Here is a 19,145-nt window from a genome sequence, read left to right on the forward strand (position 1 = left end):
GTTATTAACTAAAAACTAGCGTATTTTTCTTAGCTTTTGCATGTAGTTCAGTGTGACCGTGGAATTATCGATAATATATACCGACACTCGGGAATACAACGAAATAAACGCTTTCATTATCAAAATATACTGTAAATATACCGTAAATCTTAAATCATTTACAACGAGTTTAATCTTCTGTTTAATATAACCAGCTTGTTAGGACTCTCAGCTTTTAAACTGCCAATTTACTAGAATCATCATTCGATTCTCCACAACATTGGCTATTTCCTTTGTTGGATTTTTTCCAAATTAAGTTTAAAACTAAAAAGGTCAACCAATAAAAATAGCATAAAACGTTACTTGAGTGGAACGGAATGCAAAGTCAATTGACAATTTGTTGCTTGTCAACCGGGATGGATAGTATAGTAAGGGCGTTTGTATACCCTATTTCAATCAATTAATATTACAATTTCACTTTCAAAGCTTCTCTCAAACATTAATAATGACTCTATCTTAGACTGGCATGTGCATATGTATATCGGCCTAGATATATTCTGGGTATCTGCATAATTTTGTTGAGATGGCTTAACACAATTGTTTTGAATTGATTGGAGGCCGAGATTTCTTAAATTTCTTAAATTCCGTGACAAATGTTGGGGAACATTGCTGCTGGCCCATACAAATTTTGTTGCCAATGGTAAAATACGTAAGTGGGGATGGAATAAAGATTTATTGTTGCAATAAAATTACCATGTTGCGAGACAGAAAAATTCCTTCGAAGAGAGAGAAAATCCACTTTGGCCGTCTGGAAGTTTTGATACCCTATATTCTTGAATATACCATAAAAATGGAATTTAATATACGGTGGAAATTCATTAAATATACCATTATACACCGATGTACCGTAAATTTGAAATGAACCTATTTGTGTATATCCCCAAAAGTATATAATATACATTACATTACAAGTACATGTCATTGGGTATGAAGCAGTGTGACCGTTGGATAAACAAATACTAGAACAGAAAATATACAAAATCATAATTTCACGGCAGTCAGCTTTTTACTGGACTCCAACTTATGTTATTTAATTGTTTTTTTTAAGGAATTTTCAATTGAAATTGCCAAAAATGCTGCTGCGTAAATTGCTAAACGTTCGCTGTGGCCACCTGGTACGGCGCTGGGTCAGCTCTGATCCCCTCAGCCTTCAAAACGAGAAGTTGCAATCGTATTTGGAGTCACTGCGCCAGGAGTACTACGGCCTGCGTGTAAATGCAACCGGCAATAGCAGATCGTACGAGCGGCTCTCTCAGCTGGAGGGAGTGGTTAACGCCCTGGAACAGAGGCGTGTCCTGGAGCTCAACATTACCAGTGCCAAGGACATTGAGCAGGAGAAGGATGAGGATATGCGCAAGCTGATGGAGGAGGAGAACGAGGTCTACGCGGATCTGCTGAGCAAGCAGGAGAAGACCATGCTGCAAGAGCTGATCGCCCTGGCCGACGACGAGGTCTATCCGGCGCTCATTTTCGGAGTGAATGCTGGAGCTGGGGGGCAGGAGGCCATGCTGTTTGCCCAGGAGCTCTACGAGATGTACACCAGCTACTTTGAGCACATGGGCTGGGAGTACGAAGAGTTTGCCCGCGAAACGACCGACATAGGTGGCCTGAGGCATGCCAACGTCATGGTCAGTGGTGCGGACGCCTTCCATTGGCTTCGCTTTGAGGCGGGCGTCCATCGAGTGCAGCGTGTCCCTGCCACAGAGAAGTCCGGCCGGATGCACACAAGCACAGCCTCCATTACTGTGATTCCCCGACCAGCCGATGTCCATGTTCACATAGCTGAAAAGGATCTTAAAATCGAGACGAAACGGGCCAGTGGAGCGGGCGGTCAGCATGTGAATACCACCGACTCGGCTGTGAGAATTGTCCACCTGCCCACTGGCCTGGCAGTGGAAGCGCAATCGGAGCGCTCCCAGCTGAAGAACCGCGAGCTGGCCATGAAGCGTCTTCAAGCGCGACTGGTGCAGCAGCAGCTGGAGAGCTCAGAGGCCAGCAAGCAGGCCACAAAGAAGGCGCAGCAGGGCAGCCTCAACAGGAACGAAAAGATTCGCACATACAATTTTGTGCAGGATCGGGTCACGGACCACAGGATTCAGGGCGGTACACTCCACAATCTGGATGGGTTCCTCAAGGGTGGCGAGCCGCTCACTGGACTGGTCGAGAAGCTTCAGCTGGAGCACCGTAGAGAGCGGCTCAGGGGCCTCTTGGAGGCGTGGCGGCCGCCACAGGAGGCAGCTAACAAAGATTAAAGATTAGAACACACTGGAAGCCTTCATTTGTTGTTATTTAATACATAAATGTTACACAAATTCATAATATAACTATCGGTGGCTTTAAATCATCATCCAACTCTGGCCCAATCAGCCGCACTGCCGATGTGCAGGAGATGTTCCCTGACAGCCGCCTCCAGAATGTCGCGAATCTCTCGACAGCCAGCCATTGCCGTCTCGATGACGGTCTCCAGATGGTCAATGTGAAAACGTTCGCTCATCTCGAGGAAGGCAATCTTCTCGGCCGTGGGCAGGGCAGCCACTGTGAGCATGGGCCCGCCGGAAACCTCCTCAGTGTGCGATATGTCGGTTAGGGGGATGCTGTTTTTGCTCAGCGAGGCGGTGCAGGCGACAATAAACTCATTCAAGCAAATGCCGGCATCGATCAGGGCCAGGGTGGCGACATTTAGGGCAACCGCATAATTGGCTCCATCTGCTTGGAGAACCTCAACGTAAATGTCGATCTGGGAGCGTGGGTACAGCTCGGACTTGATGGCCGCACTCAGGGCCTGTTCCAGGTACATTTTGAACTCCAGTGACTTTCGATCTCCTCGCGGACGGTTCTTTCTTTCCGCCGTGGCGAATGTGGCCTGGCTGTACTGGCAGTTGATGATGACATCGTTCGTCTCTGCTTTCATTCCCTTCGCTTGATGGGGTCCATATACAGCAGCCAAGACTTTTGTGTTTCCTTGTTCCATGTATGCGCTGCCGTCGGGCTGCTCAAACACTCCCAATTTGCACTTGATGTGGCGCAATTCGTGTGGTCTCCGGCCATCTAGGCGGAGGCCCTGCTCACTGAGCAACTCAAAATTACCGGCCATAGGTTTAAATGGAGTTTAAAAGTTTATTTAATAGGTTGCTGCACGTGTGCTGCGTTTTGTTTACAATTTTCGTGTAGTGCTGGAAAATGATTATTGTTTGGTAGCGCCAAAATGAGACCGTATACAATGTACTCATTCGTGGCTTACAAATTCCCACCATTGTAGAAAATTGATTAATCTAACAAAAAACAACAAAAAAGGAATGCCTGCCCATTGTCGACCATGTTGTCGACCAGTGGTATTTAAAACTAAACAGCTTCTATTATGAACATTGAAACATTTTAGCGCAGTTCAGGTGAAAAATATTATGGGCATTCTTGCTTTATAACTAAATCGATAATTCGGTATTTAATATAGTTGTTAATATTTTACGGTATTTTTCTGAGGGTCAGACGGTATATAATATCAAGGTAAAAGCGGTCACACTAATCTAAAAATAAAAATAAGTTCCAGTGCAAAAAAAAATAAAAAATTGTTGAAATATAACTAGTTCTAGACTTATTAAGGAAGTATTCTGCTAAGAAAAAGGTGCGCGTTCGACTAGCCACTCCCAACAATGTCCAAGTCCAGCGCAGGTATGTACAAATCAATAGAAAAAAGAGTGCAAGCCGAAGAGACGCCCGCCTCCGGTTACCCACTAAACCAAAATAAATACAAATAGACGGCCCTGTATATTCCAGAATAGCCAATAAATAACCAACATTTCCTCTACGCACAGCACGTTGGGTGAAGTTCTTCAATGCCGCTGGTATACCATCGCCGGCGGCTGCAGATTATGCACACATGTTCGTTGAGAACCGGATTCAGGAGGACATGCTCCTGGACCTGAACAAGGAGTACTTGCGGGAAATGGGTATCACGCTTATGGGTGATATAATAGCCGTACTGCGCCACTCGAAGAGCGTATACGAGCAGAATGCGCGTGATATGGTTCTCACGGTTGATCCCGTAGCACTGGCCGGTGTCGCCCCCTCCCCCGTTGTCAAGTCGGTGGCTGCTACAGTGTCGACTGGTTCCAAGCGGAAGGCGTCACCTCCCAGAAAGCCGGCGAGACGGGTTCTACCCGAGCATGAGGGCAAGTATAAGGTTACACTGCCCTTAGGAACCACCGAGCGAAGCAAACAGATTCTAGCCAAGCGGGAGAAACGTGAGTCTCGCCAATTGAATAATGCTAGAAGATCAGTTTCTATATTTTTTGTGTGGTTGCAGTGTATTCAGATCGCGTGAGCAGCACCAAGAAGTCCGACATCTTTTCACGCCTACACAAGCCGGCCGAAAGCGACGATGAGGCCCAGGAAGGCATTGTGTCCAGCTCGGGCGAAAGCAGCGTCCGCGTGCACATCACCGGGATCAAAAAAACAGCAGATACCAGCAGCAACAGTTCGGTGTTTGCGCGACTCGGCGGCAAGCACACATTTGATTCACCCCAGACCTCTGGCACTTTGACTAAGGAAATCAAATCGATTTTGAAGAACACACAACGCACCGTCAGTGGAGGAGCAGGAGTGAGTAGGAATTCGCCCATAGTCAAGGCGAAGAGAATAGCTTCGACCGCTGTTTCGACTGCTACTGCGCTGCAGCCGCAGCAAAAGGTGATGCTCGTCCACAAGGTGCCATTGAAGAAGTGCGACGATAGTGAGGACGACAGCATGGTCAGTGGCGATGATGATATTCAAGTGTCGTTCGACTCTAGCGATGGGAGTGATGTCGAGATGTCAGGCGGTGAAAAGAGTGTAAAATTCGCCTCCGTTGCGGAGGTCAGGGAAATCGCACCACAGACCGCTTACAAAGCACGACACGGCAAGAATCTGGCCAACAATATCAAATCGCGTTTGGGAATGGGTAAGGCGATTTCCACAGCTAGCAATTTACCTGAAATTATTCCCCTGTTAATCGTTGCAGTGTCCAAGCTTCATGCCACAAAGAAGACATACAATCTGAAGGCGTCACCCTCGAAGAAACCGCAGGCTCGCATCAGTCCCGTCAAGGGCAAGACCATACGCATGCGCAGCGATGAGCTGCTAACCCGACAGGACACTCTGTCGGTGCACAAGAGATTGGGCAGTGGCCCAGCCCCAGTCCCTGCCAAAATGGCTCCTCCGCCCGTTTACCGTCAGCCGCGGCAAGAGCCGCCAAAGTACGTGCCCCCACGTCGTTACAACAGCATGAATGCTGGCCGCAACAAGCCACGCGGCGCCCCCAGCTCTGTCTTTGATCGCTTGGGCTTCAATAACTCTATGTAAAACTTTGTATGCGTGCCCCACGAATTGTTTAAGTTCTTTCTTTGGTCCCGTTAGTTAACCAGTAAAAGTTTAAAAGTCTATAAATAACGTAATCAACCGAAACTTTAGTATTGTTTGGTAACACACCCAACGAAGCCCAAACTTTCCCATAGTCCCTCAGTCGCTGTCTCTTCTTTACCCCCTTGCAAATCAAGAACAAACAGAATCATTAAGTTACGATCTACAATTTATTAGTTATGTTAAATATATGTTTAGCAGTTATATACAATTATGGTCTACAATTTGGTCTAGAATCTAGAGTATCATATCATAGTTGAAATCATTTGCATAGAGGCTTTATATGTACAATCTGTCTGCGGGCACTTAAAGTTCTATTATCACTTGGTTGCTAGGCAAATCACTCCCTTCGTTCCGTTCGGTTCCATCTGGCACTTCCCCTTTGCTTTCTGCTCACTGCTGCAGCAGTGCTTGCAGGGCCCGACGCCATTCGACGGGCCAGGTATTGGCATCCGGATTGATGCTGAGCAGCTGGCGCATTTGGAGTGCGGCTCGCTGCTTCTGGAGCACATAGGCGAAAGCCTGATGATTCAGCACAGGTGACGGTGTGGCAGTGGGTGTAGCCAGATATTGGAGCTGCTGTGGCTGTGCGTACGGATATGAGTGCGAGTGCGTGTGAGAATGCTGCAGCTGTGGTGGAGTAGTGGGTGGTGTGGGTGGCAAAGTATGCTGCACCTCTCGCTCCGATTCCTGGCGACGTTTCCGCGGTGTGTTCTCGCTCAGGGCATATGGCCGGAACAGAGGCGTACTTGTGCTTGTGGCGGTAGTGGGGGAAACTTGCTCCTTGCTGACACTCTTCTTGCCGAACTTTTTGTGCGTATAGTTGGCGGTCTGAAATTTCTTGTGCGTATAACTGGAAGCAGCCTGCGCGCTGTCTCCTCCGATGGTGTGGTAATCCAAGTTTGAAGGTGCCATAATGTATGGTTGATTTTAGTTTTTGTTGTGCGTAGTTTAGGTTGATGTTGTCTTGTTGGTGGCTAAGGCTCGACTGTGTTCCTGGCCACTGCGCAACATTCCTTTATATACGATTGCGCTCTGGGTACCTGTGGACCCGTAGAAAATTATCATTAAGGTGGTGTGCGCCTTGTTTATGGGAAAATCTTCGTTGACAAAAGGTTGCCATTGTCATAAAAAGAAAAGGATTTCGTGTCCAACACCCACTACCTACTGTGTACCACTGTCTCTATCTCTCTGTGTGTGTGGATGCGCAGGTAACACCCAAAGTCCTTTGTAATTAATTTTTCATTTGCCGCACTCGGCTCGCACCTTCTCTTGTCTTGGCCAGACTGTCTTCTGCCTGCCCGACTGCCTGCATGTCGGTTCTGTTCTGTTCTGTTCTGTTTTTCCTAGTAATTTCTGTTGAACATTTCACTAGAACAATCTCCTACCTCGAGACAACAGCGCCTGCGCTTGCCATTCTTTGATGATTTCCAATGTCGTCTCCATGCGCACAGAAATGGAATGAAAATCTTATCTCGCTTACCGCTAATCTGCCTCATTAAGTTGTGCCATGGGTTCAGGTTCAGCTAAGGCTCTGGCTCTGGCTCTTGAGAGAGAGACTCTCTGGCTTAGTCATGGCTCGCTCAGTCTGTTGCTGAGTGAATGGAAATTTATTGGGATTTTCCCGAAACGTTGCGTGTCTCTAGTTTCCAGATCATTTTGTACTTTAGAGATTTACAAGTTTATTGATGTTTGAGACCAGATATACGACAGCGATAAGGTTGATTTAAAATGGTAGCAAAGGGAATACAAGGAAAACTATTTGAAGGCATTTCGATTTAGACAAAATATATGCAATTAAATGAAAAGTTTATATTAAAGTCTTACTCGTAGTGCCTAAAAATCATCTGTATTTACCTTTCCCACACTTAAGCAGCTGTGATTCTGTGAATATCCTCCTGGGAAGAAATCTACTCTCGATTCAATGTTATACAATGCGACACATCCAGAGAAAGCACTTCCTGGTAGGTGTTTGTCAATTGTATCCTCCACTCAGGTCGCAGGTCATTCCCCCTGCCAAGAATTAGGAAGCAAAATCGATTCATTCCGTTACAGATCGATGTGATAATGTAGATTGGACAATCAAACAATATGACAATCTTTCACTGTACTACTCGAAAGTGAACAAACAACAATTCCCATCCTGTGCATTGACTCGACATCTTGTCGAGGGCTGGTCTCAAACCCACCTGAAATAAATCCGCTTAGGAAAAGTGGAAAACAGACAGCCAGCCATTTCTGACTGCATAAATCAATGGACAAAGGAGAGTGAATGGAATGAATTGGAATCCGACATAATGCCTGAACAGAGGAAATATTCAGTAAGGCCAGAACAGAGGAAACATTCAGTAATAGCCGAACTTCTTGGATCTAAGCCAGGAGTAGGAGGAGAGAAGATAGACGATTTTTCAGCTGGACAAGCTGAAGTCATAAATGCGTGTTTGTCAGATCGGTTTCTGGAATGGGACTGTGACTGTTTCTGTATCTGTTTCGGTGTCTGCTATTCAGGTGCCACAAAGGAAGCCGAAACAAAAGCGGGCCAGCAGACAGCGTGGCCATATTGAGCGCCAGGATTACACAGATCTAAACCGATCTGATCCCATACCCCTGCCCATGGTCACAACAGGTAATTCCGTTGAAAATGTCTGGCGATGTAAACAGCCCAAGGAGAGAGACTGAGAGAGATCAGAGTAAAAGGACAACAACTGGTTTATGACACCCCAGGGTGAGTGGAGTGGAATTGAATACCAGCCGGCGGATTAAGGACAACCTAGGGGCTAGGGACTCCCTGGCCCAAAACCCCTACCTGCGCGGCTACCTGAACCAATCGAGGTGATTAGTTCGGGCCATCTTTGAGAATGAATGAACTATGATTGGGAAATACCTGCACGGACGGAGGGACGGGAACAGGGATGGGTGGGAAAATCTCTTGGATTTATTGGTAGCCAGCAAAGTAGGCTTTCCGATTACCTAATATTGCATAAAAGTGTCAGCCGGGAGGAGGGGCAGCACAGTCGTCTCACAGACACTAAAGCACACACACCTCCCACCACAAGAGCAATCTAAGCCAACCACCTACAGCATATCCTTACCATGGACAACTACAACCATAAGAAATTCACTGGAGCCCTGAAGCGCAAGCGGTGCCACGAGGAGGAATCCGACGATGATGTGGTCTTCATTATGGAGCAGTGCGGAAATCGCACACCCGAGCAGCCGCAGCCCAAGCGCCGCTTCTTCCGGCCCTGGCTGGACGAGTCGGTGGCCCCGGAACAGGAATCCCAAACGGCACGCTCCCGCAGCCCGGCTAGCCCACCACTTGTGGATGCCACATCGACTTACCACGCCAACATGGTACGCTCCCACACTCCCCGGCAGCGCAGTCCCCAGGAGCAGCTGCGTCGGGACCGCAACACCTTGGCCAGCCTTCGCCACAGACGCCACAAGCAGCAGGAGCAGGCTCTCATGGAGCAGCAGTACTTGGACTATCGGCGACAGCACGAGGCCAATCTGCAGCAACAGGTCCGGCTGAGCCTCTACTATGTGAGGTTTCTGCAGCAGACCATGGCCGCCACCCGAGAGCCACTGCACCCCTCCAGCCATCAGCAGATGCCCAGAGCTCAGCCAACGACCCAACATTCTTGGGGAGTCTACAACTAACTAATTTTAGAGCCGCTCCTATAGTCTTAGTCTTTATAACTTTTATTTACTCCTAGCGACCTTGTGATGACTTTTAAAGTCTTATTAATTTGATTTGTTGACAAACAATATATGAGAAAAATTGTTATTGAAATTATTTGAACGTTTTTATTTGTTGAAAAGAGGAGGAGCCACCAAAACCATGACATTTCCAATGTAAACGGAAGCGAAATTTGCAATGCAAAAATCGCATTCGAATACTTCCTTTCCACTTAAAAGATTTATATTTAATGATCATTTCGAACAGTGACATAATTCTGGAGACATTAATGCCAAATTGCAGAGGCATATAAATTAATTGAAGACAATGGAAATGTTATTTATTATAAATCCGCATTGCAATCATTTCAATTAACATTTTCTAAAATAATTGCTCAAGCGATGATCACTTCCAGAGCATAGAATCATGGGCGAAGATCCGGTTTGTGGTTGAAATCATCATCGATGACACTATGGAAATACGACAAAATTGCATCGTAGGTCAAACAGAATATATTTATATGGGGTCAGCGTAGGTAAGAACAATATTTAATTAATACCTAAAGCAAATAAGTATCTCCTATCCCCAGCCCTTTCAAAAGTGCGCATATATTTCTATATGCACTTCCAGCAGCTATAATGTTTATATTTGTTTAACAAAAAGTTAACACTATAGACTTTAGTACTCCAACCATTTGTATAGAAAAATGTTCGATTCCAAATATCATGTATAAATAATCTTTTTTCGTGCGTGTTTAAACATTTCTTAATCAGCGGTCTGTGCCTCAGACCCGCCCATAATTTTCATAATTCTAGCTGCAATTATTAACCGCTGTAGTTATAATTATTGTTCTTGTAATAATTATTAATTTCCGCGGGCTTTAGCAACAGAAAAATTGTGCATTGTCCAAGGTACTCTACGAGTTCAACAAATATCGAAGAAAGTATATACTTCGCATTAGAGGACTGTGAACTTTCAACGATTAGTCGATTAGGTTTTTAGTTAGACGTCCATAAAATCTGGTCATAAAATATTGTGTGTGATGTAAGTTGTTTGTTTTTCATATAAGCATCAGTATATTTATAAGTATGGTTACAGCACTGTAGCTAACTGGGGTTAATTTATGGCTTCAATGGAATATACCAATTTCAGAAGGAATATGCACGTGAGTGATATTCCATTAAAGATCGATCAGGGGTAAGACATGTGTATTTAATAGCAGTTTGCACTAGGCTCCGATTCCAGTATATAACCAGGGTTGGTCAGTTTATAAATCAGAGTTTTCCCAGCTATATCTAGTTTGATCTAGTCCATTTAGATAAGGGAAAACAAAGTATCTGCCATAAAAACGAATATTATAACTACGGAAACTATCAATACGGGCTGGTATCATGAGCTGGGGCCCCTTAGGTAAAATGAAACTGCTCTACTTGTGCCGAATTTAGTGGAAAACTATAGTGGATCAGTAATTTTGTTGATCATAAATCATATCCTGGCTTGCAAGAAACCATGAGGGCGGCAACTTACCTGTGGCATTTCCTAAATGCGGTCGACCGATCCTTTTTTGTATTGTCATCCCCCCAGGGAGGGTCCACAGGGATTTTCACAGAATTAAGACAAAGTGCAGAAGGACCACACACAGCAAATGGCGTCAAGTAGCCCAATAAAAATCCAGTCTGGGATGTGTGTGTGTGCATAACGGTTGTCCTGTTCCGGTGGCAACATTTGGTTGATCGTTGGATGGATGGTAATCCTAAAAAAAAGGGATAATTAGGCAAGGCAAGGCGACAATTAGTGAGAACAGGTCATACAAAATATTCCCCGATCCACACACACACACGCACACGCACACACACATACAGATCGAGGATTACCTAATAGAGATGCGCTAATCCCTTTGTTGACAGACCCAAAATCAAATGGCAACGCATATCCCTTTTACCTGTTTCGTGTATAAAAGGAGGATATAAGGACACAGAGTCAACCATTCAGCCAGAAAACATCGAGCGAGCAGCAGCATCAAGCGAAATGGATAACTCTACGACGACCTCCTCCAGCTACACCCACAAGAAGTTTACCGCCCACAAGCGCAAGCGGGAGACGGACCCAGTCCAGCAATCACACACGGATAACCTAATGCACCAGGAACAGCCAGTTGGCATCAAGCGTCGCCAGACCAAGTCTCTCTTCCGCCCATGGCTGGACAACGACAAGGAGCGGACCACCTCCGCCGCCTGCCCGTCAGCCAGCGGAGCCTGCAAAGCACAGCCCCGCCAGCGCATCCACCAGGAGCAAAAGCGTCGTGATCGCAGTCTACTGGCCAACCTCCTCAGTCGCCGAGCAGAGTCGCAGGCGTACACGTGGTACCGCGAAAGAATGGCCGTGATGGAGCAGCAAGCTCGCGTGAATCTCTACTACCGCCAGCTGCTGTTCTCTGCCGTTTTCCATCGCGGAATCACCGCCCCGAGCAACCAGCTACCCCAGCAGCAGCAGCAATTTCTCCAGCAGATGGCCCTCTCCCAGCAAATGCTCGTCTTTGGAGCACAGCGATGACAGGCCAAGCTGCAAGAGTTCTATATTGACTATGAACCATAATGTGATCTAGAACCCCCTGATGTGATAAGCCTCAATTTTTTTATTGAATAAAAAAATCTTTACTTCATACTGGATTATTTTGTATACTTTTATACCCTACATCTATACTAGCTATATCTAGCTTTAGTCACGCATGGATGGATAGATGAGTGTTTCTTGAAAACAATTACACAAAAAAGTTCAGCCTGTTTAGTCGCACTTAGTTTCACAATCTGCCCATGGGGGTTTTTTCCAAGGTTCAAGAAACCACAAAGAACAACACAGTTTTGGTTGAAACGAACATTCGGCATCGGCCTGGCGCAATGGGTCACAAATATTGGCAGACTGATTGCTGTGAAAAGTTTGTGGGGTCGGTCTCTGGGGTGGCCTCAAGTTCAACTGAGATGAGATGTGAGACAACGTTTTCGCAACTGCACAGATGCAATTTTCAATGTTAGACAGGCCAGGCCAGGCCAGAGCGAGCCAGTCGAATGCTGAAAAACTGAAAAGTTGGCAATTAACTAAAACCTGAGGTTTGTTCGCATGGTACAAGTGCAAAGTGGTTTTATTGGGTTGCCGCCTGCCATGGCCACGGAATGGGACGGAAATTTTCTGCACTTGGATTTTCCACTTTCAGCATAGGAAGTTGCGAGGCGGCGGCGCCCGCTCTCTCGAGCACATATTATCAAATGGCCCACAATGAAAATTAAGAGCAATTAACTGCACTTGCGCTCGCGCTCGCTACGATTGCGCAATGGCCAAAAGAGTTAATTACGGCGGGGACTTGTCTTGCCTTGCCTTGCCCCTGGGCGCATGAATACTCAAATTAAGTAAAGTTTTCTCTGGTACAGACTGTGACACACTTGGCTGCACTCTCGTCGTCGGCGTCATCGTCGTCCATGTCTCTAAGCATATTTTCTGCCTATGATCGGGGGGATTTCCTTATACATAGACCGTTCATTTTCTACTTGGTTAAGCATTATGCAAGGTGAGTTGACTGCGGGTTAGGAGTGGGTTAGTGAAAGCGTCTTCTAGTTCAACTATTTTTCCCATATTGCAATTGTCAACTCTCCATATTCGGATTTATATGTTTCTAAAATAGGGTATTCCTGATATTCTGTCGATAAGCGCCATGAGAGCCGAATCGGCACCATCCTACCATCTGGAAGATCTTCTGACAGTCAGCAATGTGTGCACCTTTACTTTCTGTTAGTCCATGGACAACTAAGCATCCGAGCTGCTTAAGCACGACTGCTTGCTCCTTGACTCCAATGCTCACCAAGGCATCGCACGAGAAGATGTTGCAACGCGACACCTTAAATGCCCAAGAAGAGGAAGTCGTCCAGTCCGTATGCGAACAATCCGCCACAATCCGGATGTGGACATCCAGTCGGTTGTCTCGTGCTTAAGCCTCATGCTCATTAGTGCCGAACACCTGATGTGGTCTGGCATCGGTCGAGCCAGCAAAAATAGTCGAAATGAAACCGTTCCGTAAAAATCTGATTTAAATCAGATTTGATCCTTCTGTCGACATTTGAAATATGAATTAAATAAATAAGCAAATACATTTCACAACCACAACCACACCTACCCCAAATCCATTTCTAAATAAATATCACACGACTAATATTTTTGTATAGATGAATTTGGAAGCAAAGAACTATTCTTGGAAGATGTTTCGCAATCTGTATGACAACGATACGACGGTGTGGAGTCCACAGGGTCGCCTCTTTCAGGTGGAGTATGCCATGGAGGCGGTCAAGCAGGGAGCGGCCACCGTAGGACTGAAGAGCAAGGACTACGCAGTGCTCATTGCACTGTGCCGCGCATCGGAAACGGAAACGATGCAGCCCAAGATTATGCCCGTGGACATGCACCTGGGCATATCCATATCCGGTCTGACGGCGGATGCCCGTCTAATCTGCCAATACATGCGCACCGAGTGCATGTCCTTTCGCCATTCGTACGCCGATAGTATGCCCGTGAACCGACTGGTGACCAATCTCGGCAACAAGATGCAGGCCACCACCCAGCGATACGATCGCCGTCCGTACGGAGTGGGCATTTTGGTGGCTGGCTACGATGACGGTGGATCTCACCTTTACCAAGTGATGCCCTCAGCGGTGGTCCTCAGCTGCAAGGCCATGGCGATCGGCGCACGTTCACAGACCGCTCGCACCTACCTGGAGCGCCACTTGGACAGCTTCGAGAGCAGCTCGATGGACGAATTGATTTGCCACGGCATTCAGGCCATTCGTGGCACGCTGGGTCACAGCCACGAGGAGAACGCAGCCCTCACAATCAATGTGGCCATCGTGGGCGCCAATCAGCCATTCAAAACCTTTGGCGAGGAGGAGAATCTCAAGTATCTCGATATGGCCAAGCTCATGGGCAATCCAGTGGAGGAAGCAGACGAGGCTAAGCACAGCGATGATGATCTCCTGGGCCAGGGACCAAGCGCAACGCCCGATCCCGAGAATGACGAGGATGCATCCATTGCAACCGTTGCATCCACAGAGGAAACGTAAATTCGTTGACCTTCAAAATTAGTATCCGTTTCGATCAATATTAGTTGTTAAAATTCGATGAGCAATTATAAAAGGAACTTTTCTCGTTGGAGATCCACCGGCATACATAAACTTTGATCACAAAGTTCGTTTCTTAGCAATAGTTATACCAAATCTGATTAGTTTTATGCAAGTCCGCAGCATGACCGATTCGATTATCATGGCTTATAACGAGTTGCAGTTGTTATTTCTCTATTTAGAAATATATTTATGGTGCATATTCATCATGGTAACAGGTGAGTGATGAGTGTAGGCGGAAGATACTCGCTTTGTTACTACTAACCCTTTAGTTCTATGTGTCCTTTGGTTCTGCAGTTGCTGGATCGGCCCGAGTCAGGAGATTATACCAACGGAGCGTTATCCCGATGGCTGGCCGCAGCGTCAGTACGCGACGTTGCTCCACAGAGCCATTGTCGATGACTTGGATATGTTTGTACCCAATGGCTTGGCGATATCCCATGGCAATGTTGGGGCTGCCTTGGGTATTTTGTTTCACGGCTCCAACGGCTCCACAGCGGAGGAAGTGCGCGAAGCAATGAACCAACCCGAGATAGAACAATTGGGTATCCAAAGTCCAACTGCTGGTAGTCACTTTAAAGAGCTAAGGTACATCGGAGTTTTCGTGCCACCCGAACTAAATCTAAGCTCAGGGTATGTGCAAAAGATTCGCAATATGGGAGGAGATCTGGTGTCTACCCAGCCGATTCGCACGATGCGCAGATTGGCGAGGAAGCTGTGGCAGCTGAGCCCGAGCTTGAGCACTCTGATCGATAGGAACGACCTGCCCTTTGACGTGAAAATTCAACCTGAAATCTTTATTGTGACAGGAGCGGCCTTCTCGGCTGAGTGGGACAATGCTGGCTTCCACCGCGAGAACCGACGCCTGCGCGAGTTTAATGTGGACAAGAGGCGGCGCACCTACGTGGACACCATGTACAGTTTGGCCAGGAGGCGTCAGGTGGCTCGACTGAGCAACTTACGATCGACAATGCTGCTGCTGCCACTCGCAAATAGTTCGGTAAAGTTCATGGTGATTCTACCATGGAAGCTGGAGGGACTGCGGCAGCTGGAACAGGAGCTGGAGTTTGTGGATCTGCGGCGCTTGCTCCAGTCCGACATGGAAAAGGTAGAGTACGATGTTCGCCTACCCATCATCGATCTCACGACGCACATCCAACTGGCCCGTGGGATGGACTACTTGGGCGTTCAGAGAGCCTTCCAGCGGGATGAAGCCGACTTCAGCCGCGTAACTGGCCAAGCAGATGGTCTTTGGGTGCGCAGTATGGCACATTACACCAAGCTGAAGTTGAACGAGAATGGCATCAACTTAAAGCACCATGGACAGCCGCTTGCAGATTGGAACAGAGAAATAAGTAGGCATGATGCCGGGAGAACAGCGAATCACTTCTTTGCCTCCCATCCCTTCTTTTTTGCCCTGCTCGACGAGAGGAAGATCTATGCCACAGGTCGCTATGGACAGATTATGGTTCAACCTGATGATGTGTGATTAATGAGTAATAATAAAGTAGTATGTATCATGGATTAAATTTGTATTTCTCAAAGAAATATTGCTGCAAGTAATGTAAAGACTAATATTCTATGGGTTCTACTCAGATAATAGGGACTACAAATTATTTAAAACTAAACCATTAATTTCTTGGAGAAACTTACAAAAAAACACTTAAAACAAGCTTAAACTAAATACTAAAATCAAATAATAGATGTAATCACACAGTGATTAAGGGGGAATTTCCCTCGGAGTAGCTGGACTGCTCCCGTTGCATCGCTCCGATCAGATATTCGATGCTGAAGTTCTTCGCAGGCGGGGGAATCTTCTGGGGCGGCTGGGTTGTTGCTGTTTCTGCTTCCTTGGACTTCTGCTGGACCAGCTGCTGGAGATGATTCAGATAGACACAGGCTCGCATACTCTGCTCGGCTATTTTGAGGTGCTGGCTGGAGAACTCGTTGTACTGCTCCTCGATGGCCAGATGCTCCAGTTTCTTGACGCGCCGACTCATGCGGCAGGCAATGGTGTTCTTGTTTCGCCGCTCCTGATCCTTGGGCGTGCGCTCCTTTTTGGGGAACTTTCGTACCATGTTGCCGTGATACTTGCAGATGTTTTGCAGAGCCGCCGCACAGATCGAGGTTAGAGAATGCGAGGAGGATACAGTGGGTGATGATGTGGTAGAGGCGTCGAGGCGTCGGCGCTTAGCCAGCGGCAGAAAGTGGCTTCCATACTCACTGGAACGGTGGCTGGTGCTGCTCTCCTCCCACTCATCGTAGGCGCTACGACTGCTGCAGGGCGTTCCAGTGCGGGAGATGAGCTCTTCTTTGAGGAGCAAATCGGCTTTCTCTGCCGATGAACGCCCAAAATCAAATTTCTTGTGGCGATAGATTTGATTCTGCATTCTGGTGATGGTGTTCTGTTCGCTGTGTCACTCGATGATTGACTGATGACCCGTTGCCCTCTCGCATGTCTTATATGCAACCGCGTGGGTGCGCTTATCAACAGCGCCACCCCCTGTAATCCGCCAAAACAGTTTAATGGCTCCGTCTCTGTTTACACAAAGTCGAGTAGAAATGTTTTCTTTTTTGCAAAACACAAACAAGATCGTAAAATCAGCTGATTTGCCTGCTGTCTGCTGCCTGATCTCTCTGCCGCGACGCCTGCGCACGCATATGCACGCGCACGATTGCATGCCATCCCTTTCGCACAACCGATTCTTACCTACCCGTGCAGAGCGAGACGAAACGACACCCGCTGGGCCGTGTGCATGTTTGTTCTTGTCAGCATTCTGTCAGATGTTGTTTGGATGGCTGGCTGGACTTGAACAAATTTGCAGTCTCTTTGCCTCTGCCTTCTCCGTAGGTGGCAAAATGCGCGCCTATTGTTTGTCCGATCTACAATACAATGCCCGACGACCGATGTTCATTCAATTCGTGTTTGTTCCTCGTTTGCTGATTATTCCGGGCTTGTCCATTATCCATTGTCGCAGCTTCTTTCTGTCAATGCCGTTTGTGTATCGATCTTCGTACGTATTCTTGTTCAATTTTCAAATTTTTCAATTTGGTTTTTGCCCAAATGTATTTTGCGGCCTCATTTGTCTATCCCCTTTTGTCTTCAGCTCATTGATAAGATATGTGTGGCACTGCAATGTGTTCTTTTAAGGGTTTTCCAGTTCCAGGAAACTGTAATGCTTCTCCTAGTCCATCGTCTCTTGCAATAGATGTCGATAAGATGAGGTCTGAGAGGTCCGCTCTGCAGTGACTTTTACTTGGGTTGCAAAAGGCAGACAAGAGCTGATAAGGTTTAAGATTGAGACTGGAATGTCTCGTCTCTCTTGTGCTAGGTCAGGGGACAGATCAACGTGAGAGATGGCGCGCTCTAGGAGTTTTCTAGGGCATAGTGCGATAAGATATGCAATTGATATTGATGAGCTTAGCAGGTTCTTCAGCTACATACATCTAGCTAACTAATTTACCATTTTAATAGAGTAGAGAAGGTACAGAATTGTAATTATTTCCAGTCAGAACAGAACATTCCGTAGGTCTAGAAATGTTCAGGGACTTTACTTGAGAAGTTAGTAACCGCAACTCCGAGAATTCGAGGAAACTTTTTAATATTTTTATAAATAAATATGTACTTATATTTATATCAAAACCAGTTCTAACTAAATTGAATTTCCCCTAATCCCTTTTTAACATGCTTTTAAGCTCCTTTCTATTTTGTACATATATAATTCGTTTGTTTTTATTCCTATTCCATAACTAGCAGATAATTGTTAATTTAAATAAATAAATAATTAGCAAACTCCTTAAGAAACTTATACTTATTCTGGATTATTATATGAAAAGCTTTTGAAATGTAAGTAGTTGATTATCACATCAAGCACGTGCCAAAGCTTCCAAGTTCTTTGGAAATGAAATATTCTCGGGAATATTTCAAGTGCAGTTGATGTGCAATTCAAAATTTAAATGAAGTACGAGAGAACCTTATCTAAGAATTGTGAGACAATTGAACAAACGAGCCCCTTATCTTGAGCAACTACTCGAAAATACAGAACTTTGTACGAGTATGCATGCAAATATGTACTCTCAACATAAATAAATGTACCATGTAATCTCGTATGCAAGTTCGATTGCAAACCATAGATTAAGACTGAACTATGTAACCCATAAACTTTGTTGAGTAATTGCAGTGCATGATAAACTAATAGATAGTTTCCACAAACAAAAGGTGAGATTTGGCCATGATCCCAGCAAGACCTTTGGATAGTTGCCACCACAATCGAGGGGATGACTAATCCCTAGACAGTTGGCTATTATTTGGGAGGCAGTGGAATGGATCCGAGTGCTAGGCAAACTCATTGAGTGTTTTTTTTAATTGCATTACCCAGAAGCGAATCCATTTCAGAGACCAAGATCTGGAGACGTGTTCACGTGTCGAGCAATGCAAGACGAGGAAGCATCAAACGCCGCTTGAAGCGCATCCGACATCTGCCGGTAGTCGATTGTCGCTAGTTGGTAGATAGTTGGATCTGATGGATCGGTAGTAGTCGCAGTCGGGTAGGTTTTGGGTCGAGCCATGTCGAGGCAAGTCGAATCGCATCGAGCCGAGTCGAATCGCATCGAGTCGAGTCGCTGGGCGATTGGTGGCTTCAACTTCACGACTCTGGGGAGGGGATTTAATAATGTCGTTTGTATTTCGCTGCTGACTTTTGCATTTGCTTTGTTATCTATAAACGACTTACGGCGGCGACGTCGTCATTAGTTCCATGTACTTGTAGAGATGTGCATGGACAATGACTTTTCTCTTCGTGTCACTGCAAAACTCCATTTCGTGCAATAGCAGAGCTTCAAAAAAATGTGGATGTAAATACTTATGTAGACTT

The 19,145-nt window shown here is 46.2% G+C and overlaps 9 protein-coding genes across 9 annotated transcripts; 6 read left to right on the forward strand and 3 right to left on the reverse strand.

The window, feature by feature from the left end:
* Positions 1–1,037: 1,037 nt before the first annotated feature.
* LOC117587824 (peptide chain release factor 1-like, mitochondrial) lies at positions 1,038–2,310 on the forward strand. The gene has a single exon (XM_034278783.1). The coding sequence runs from the start codon at positions 1,113–1,115 to the stop codon at positions 2,289–2,291; it is 1,179 nt and encodes a 392-aa protein (XP_034134674.1). The 5' UTR covers positions 1,038–1,112; the 3' UTR covers positions 2,292–2,310.
* A 72-nt stretch (positions 2,311–2,382) lies between these two features.
* LOC117587825 (exosome complex component RRP41) lies at positions 2,383–3,220 on the reverse strand. Its single transcript, XM_034278784.1, has one exon. The coding sequence runs from the start codon at positions 3,131–3,133 to the stop codon at positions 2,384–2,386; it is 750 nt and encodes a 249-aa protein (XP_034134675.1). The 5' UTR covers positions 3,134–3,220; the 3' UTR covers position 2,383.
* Positions 3,221–3,548: 328 nt separating this feature from the next.
* LOC117587827 lies at positions 3,549–5,478 on the forward strand. The gene is made up of 4 exons (XM_034278787.1): positions 3,549–3,708; positions 3,852–4,280; positions 4,343–4,975; positions 5,036–5,478. Exons 1-4 carry the CDS (start codon positions 3,690–3,692, stop codon positions 5,374–5,376), a joined length of 1,422 nt encoding a protein of 473 aa, XP_034134678.1. The 5' UTR covers positions 3,549–3,689; the 3' UTR covers positions 5,377–5,478.
* Positions 5,479–5,584: 106 nt separating this feature from the next.
* On the reverse strand, positions 5,585–6,527 carry LOC117587828. Its single transcript, XM_034278788.1, has one exon. It carries the CDS (start codon positions 6,346–6,348, stop codon positions 5,827–5,829), a length of 522 nt encoding a protein of 173 aa, XP_034134679.1. The 5' UTR covers positions 6,349–6,527; the 3' UTR covers positions 5,585–5,826.
* Positions 6,528–8,407: 1,880 nt separating this feature from the next.
* On the forward strand, positions 8,408–9,145 carry LOC117587777 (protein Mabiki). Its single transcript, XM_034278719.1, has one exon. It carries the CDS (start codon positions 8,527–8,529, stop codon positions 9,091–9,093), a length of 567 nt encoding a protein of 188 aa, XP_034134610.1. The 5' UTR covers positions 8,408–8,526; the 3' UTR covers positions 9,094–9,145.
* A 1,874-nt stretch (positions 9,146–11,019) lies between these two features.
* LOC117587795 lies at positions 11,020–11,727 on the forward strand. The gene has a single exon (XM_034278740.1). It carries the CDS (start codon positions 11,141–11,143, stop codon positions 11,663–11,665), a length of 525 nt encoding a protein of 174 aa, XP_034134631.1. The 5' UTR covers positions 11,020–11,140; the 3' UTR covers positions 11,666–11,727.
* Positions 11,728–13,302: 1,575 nt separating this feature from the next.
* LOC117587890 (proteasome subunit alpha type-1) lies at positions 13,303–14,325 on the forward strand. The gene has a single exon (XM_034278867.1). The coding sequence runs from the start codon at positions 13,327–13,329 to the stop codon at positions 14,212–14,214; it is 888 nt and encodes a 295-aa protein (XP_034134758.1). The 5' UTR covers positions 13,303–13,326; the 3' UTR covers positions 14,215–14,325.
* A 139-nt stretch (positions 14,326–14,464) lies between these two features.
* On the forward strand, positions 14,465–15,795 carry LOC117587889 (serine protease inhibitor A3L-like). Its single transcript, XM_034278866.1, has 2 exons — positions 14,465–14,489; positions 14,544–15,795. The coding sequence occupies exons 1-2, from the start codon at positions 14,480–14,482 to the stop codon at positions 15,758–15,760; spliced, it is 1,227 nt and encodes a 408-aa protein (XP_034134757.1). The 5' UTR covers positions 14,465–14,479; the 3' UTR covers positions 15,761–15,795.
* LOC117587892 (protein Mabiki) lies at positions 15,787–16,692 on the reverse strand. The gene has a single exon (XM_034278869.1). The coding sequence runs from the start codon at positions 16,659–16,661 to the stop codon at positions 15,981–15,983; it is 681 nt and encodes a 226-aa protein (XP_034134760.1). The 5' UTR covers positions 16,662–16,692; the 3' UTR covers positions 15,787–15,980.
* Positions 16,693–19,145: the final 2,453 nt, after the last annotated feature.

The sequence above is a fragment of the Drosophila guanche genome, unplaced genomic scaffold (assembly GCF_900245975.1).
Source record: "Drosophila guanche unplaced genomic scaffold, DGUA_6, whole genome shotgun sequence".
Classification (NCBI taxonomy): domain Eukaryota; kingdom Metazoa; phylum Arthropoda; class Insecta; order Diptera; family Drosophilidae; genus Drosophila; species Drosophila guanche.

Coding starts and splice junctions, on each gene's coding strand:
- LOC117587890 (XM_034278867.1), top strand. CDS start 13,327: ATGAATTTGGAAGCAAAGAACTATTCTTGGAAGATGTTTCGCAATCTG.
- LOC117587828 (XM_034278788.1), bottom strand. CDS start 6,348: ATGGCACCTTCAAACTTGGATTACCACACCATCGGAGGAGACAGCGCG.
- LOC117587827 (XM_034278787.1), top strand. Junction 4,281..4,342: donor TCTAGCCAAGCGGGAGAAAC/GTGAGTCTCGCC, acceptor GTGTGGTTGCAG/TGTATTCAGATCGCGTGAGC. Junction 4,976..5,035: donor CAAATCGCGTTTGGGAATGG/GTAAGGCGATTT, acceptor TAATCGTTGCAG/TGTCCAAGCTTCATGCCACA.
- LOC117587825 (XM_034278784.1), bottom strand. CDS start 3,133: ATGGCCGGTAATTTTGAGTTGCTCAGTGAGCAGGGCCTCCGCCTAGAT.
- LOC117587892 (XM_034278869.1), bottom strand. CDS start 16,661: ATGCAGAATCAAATCTATCGCCACAAGAAATTTGATTTTGGGCGTTCA.
- LOC117587824 (XM_034278783.1), top strand. CDS start 1,113: ATGCTGCTGCGTAAATTGCTAAACGTTCGCTGTGGCCACCTGGTACGG.
- LOC117587777 (XM_034278719.1), top strand. CDS start 8,527: ATGGACAACTACAACCATAAGAAATTCACTGGAGCCCTGAAGCGCAAG.
- LOC117587795 (XM_034278740.1), top strand. CDS start 11,141: ATGGATAACTCTACGACGACCTCCTCCAGCTACACCCACAAGAAGTTT.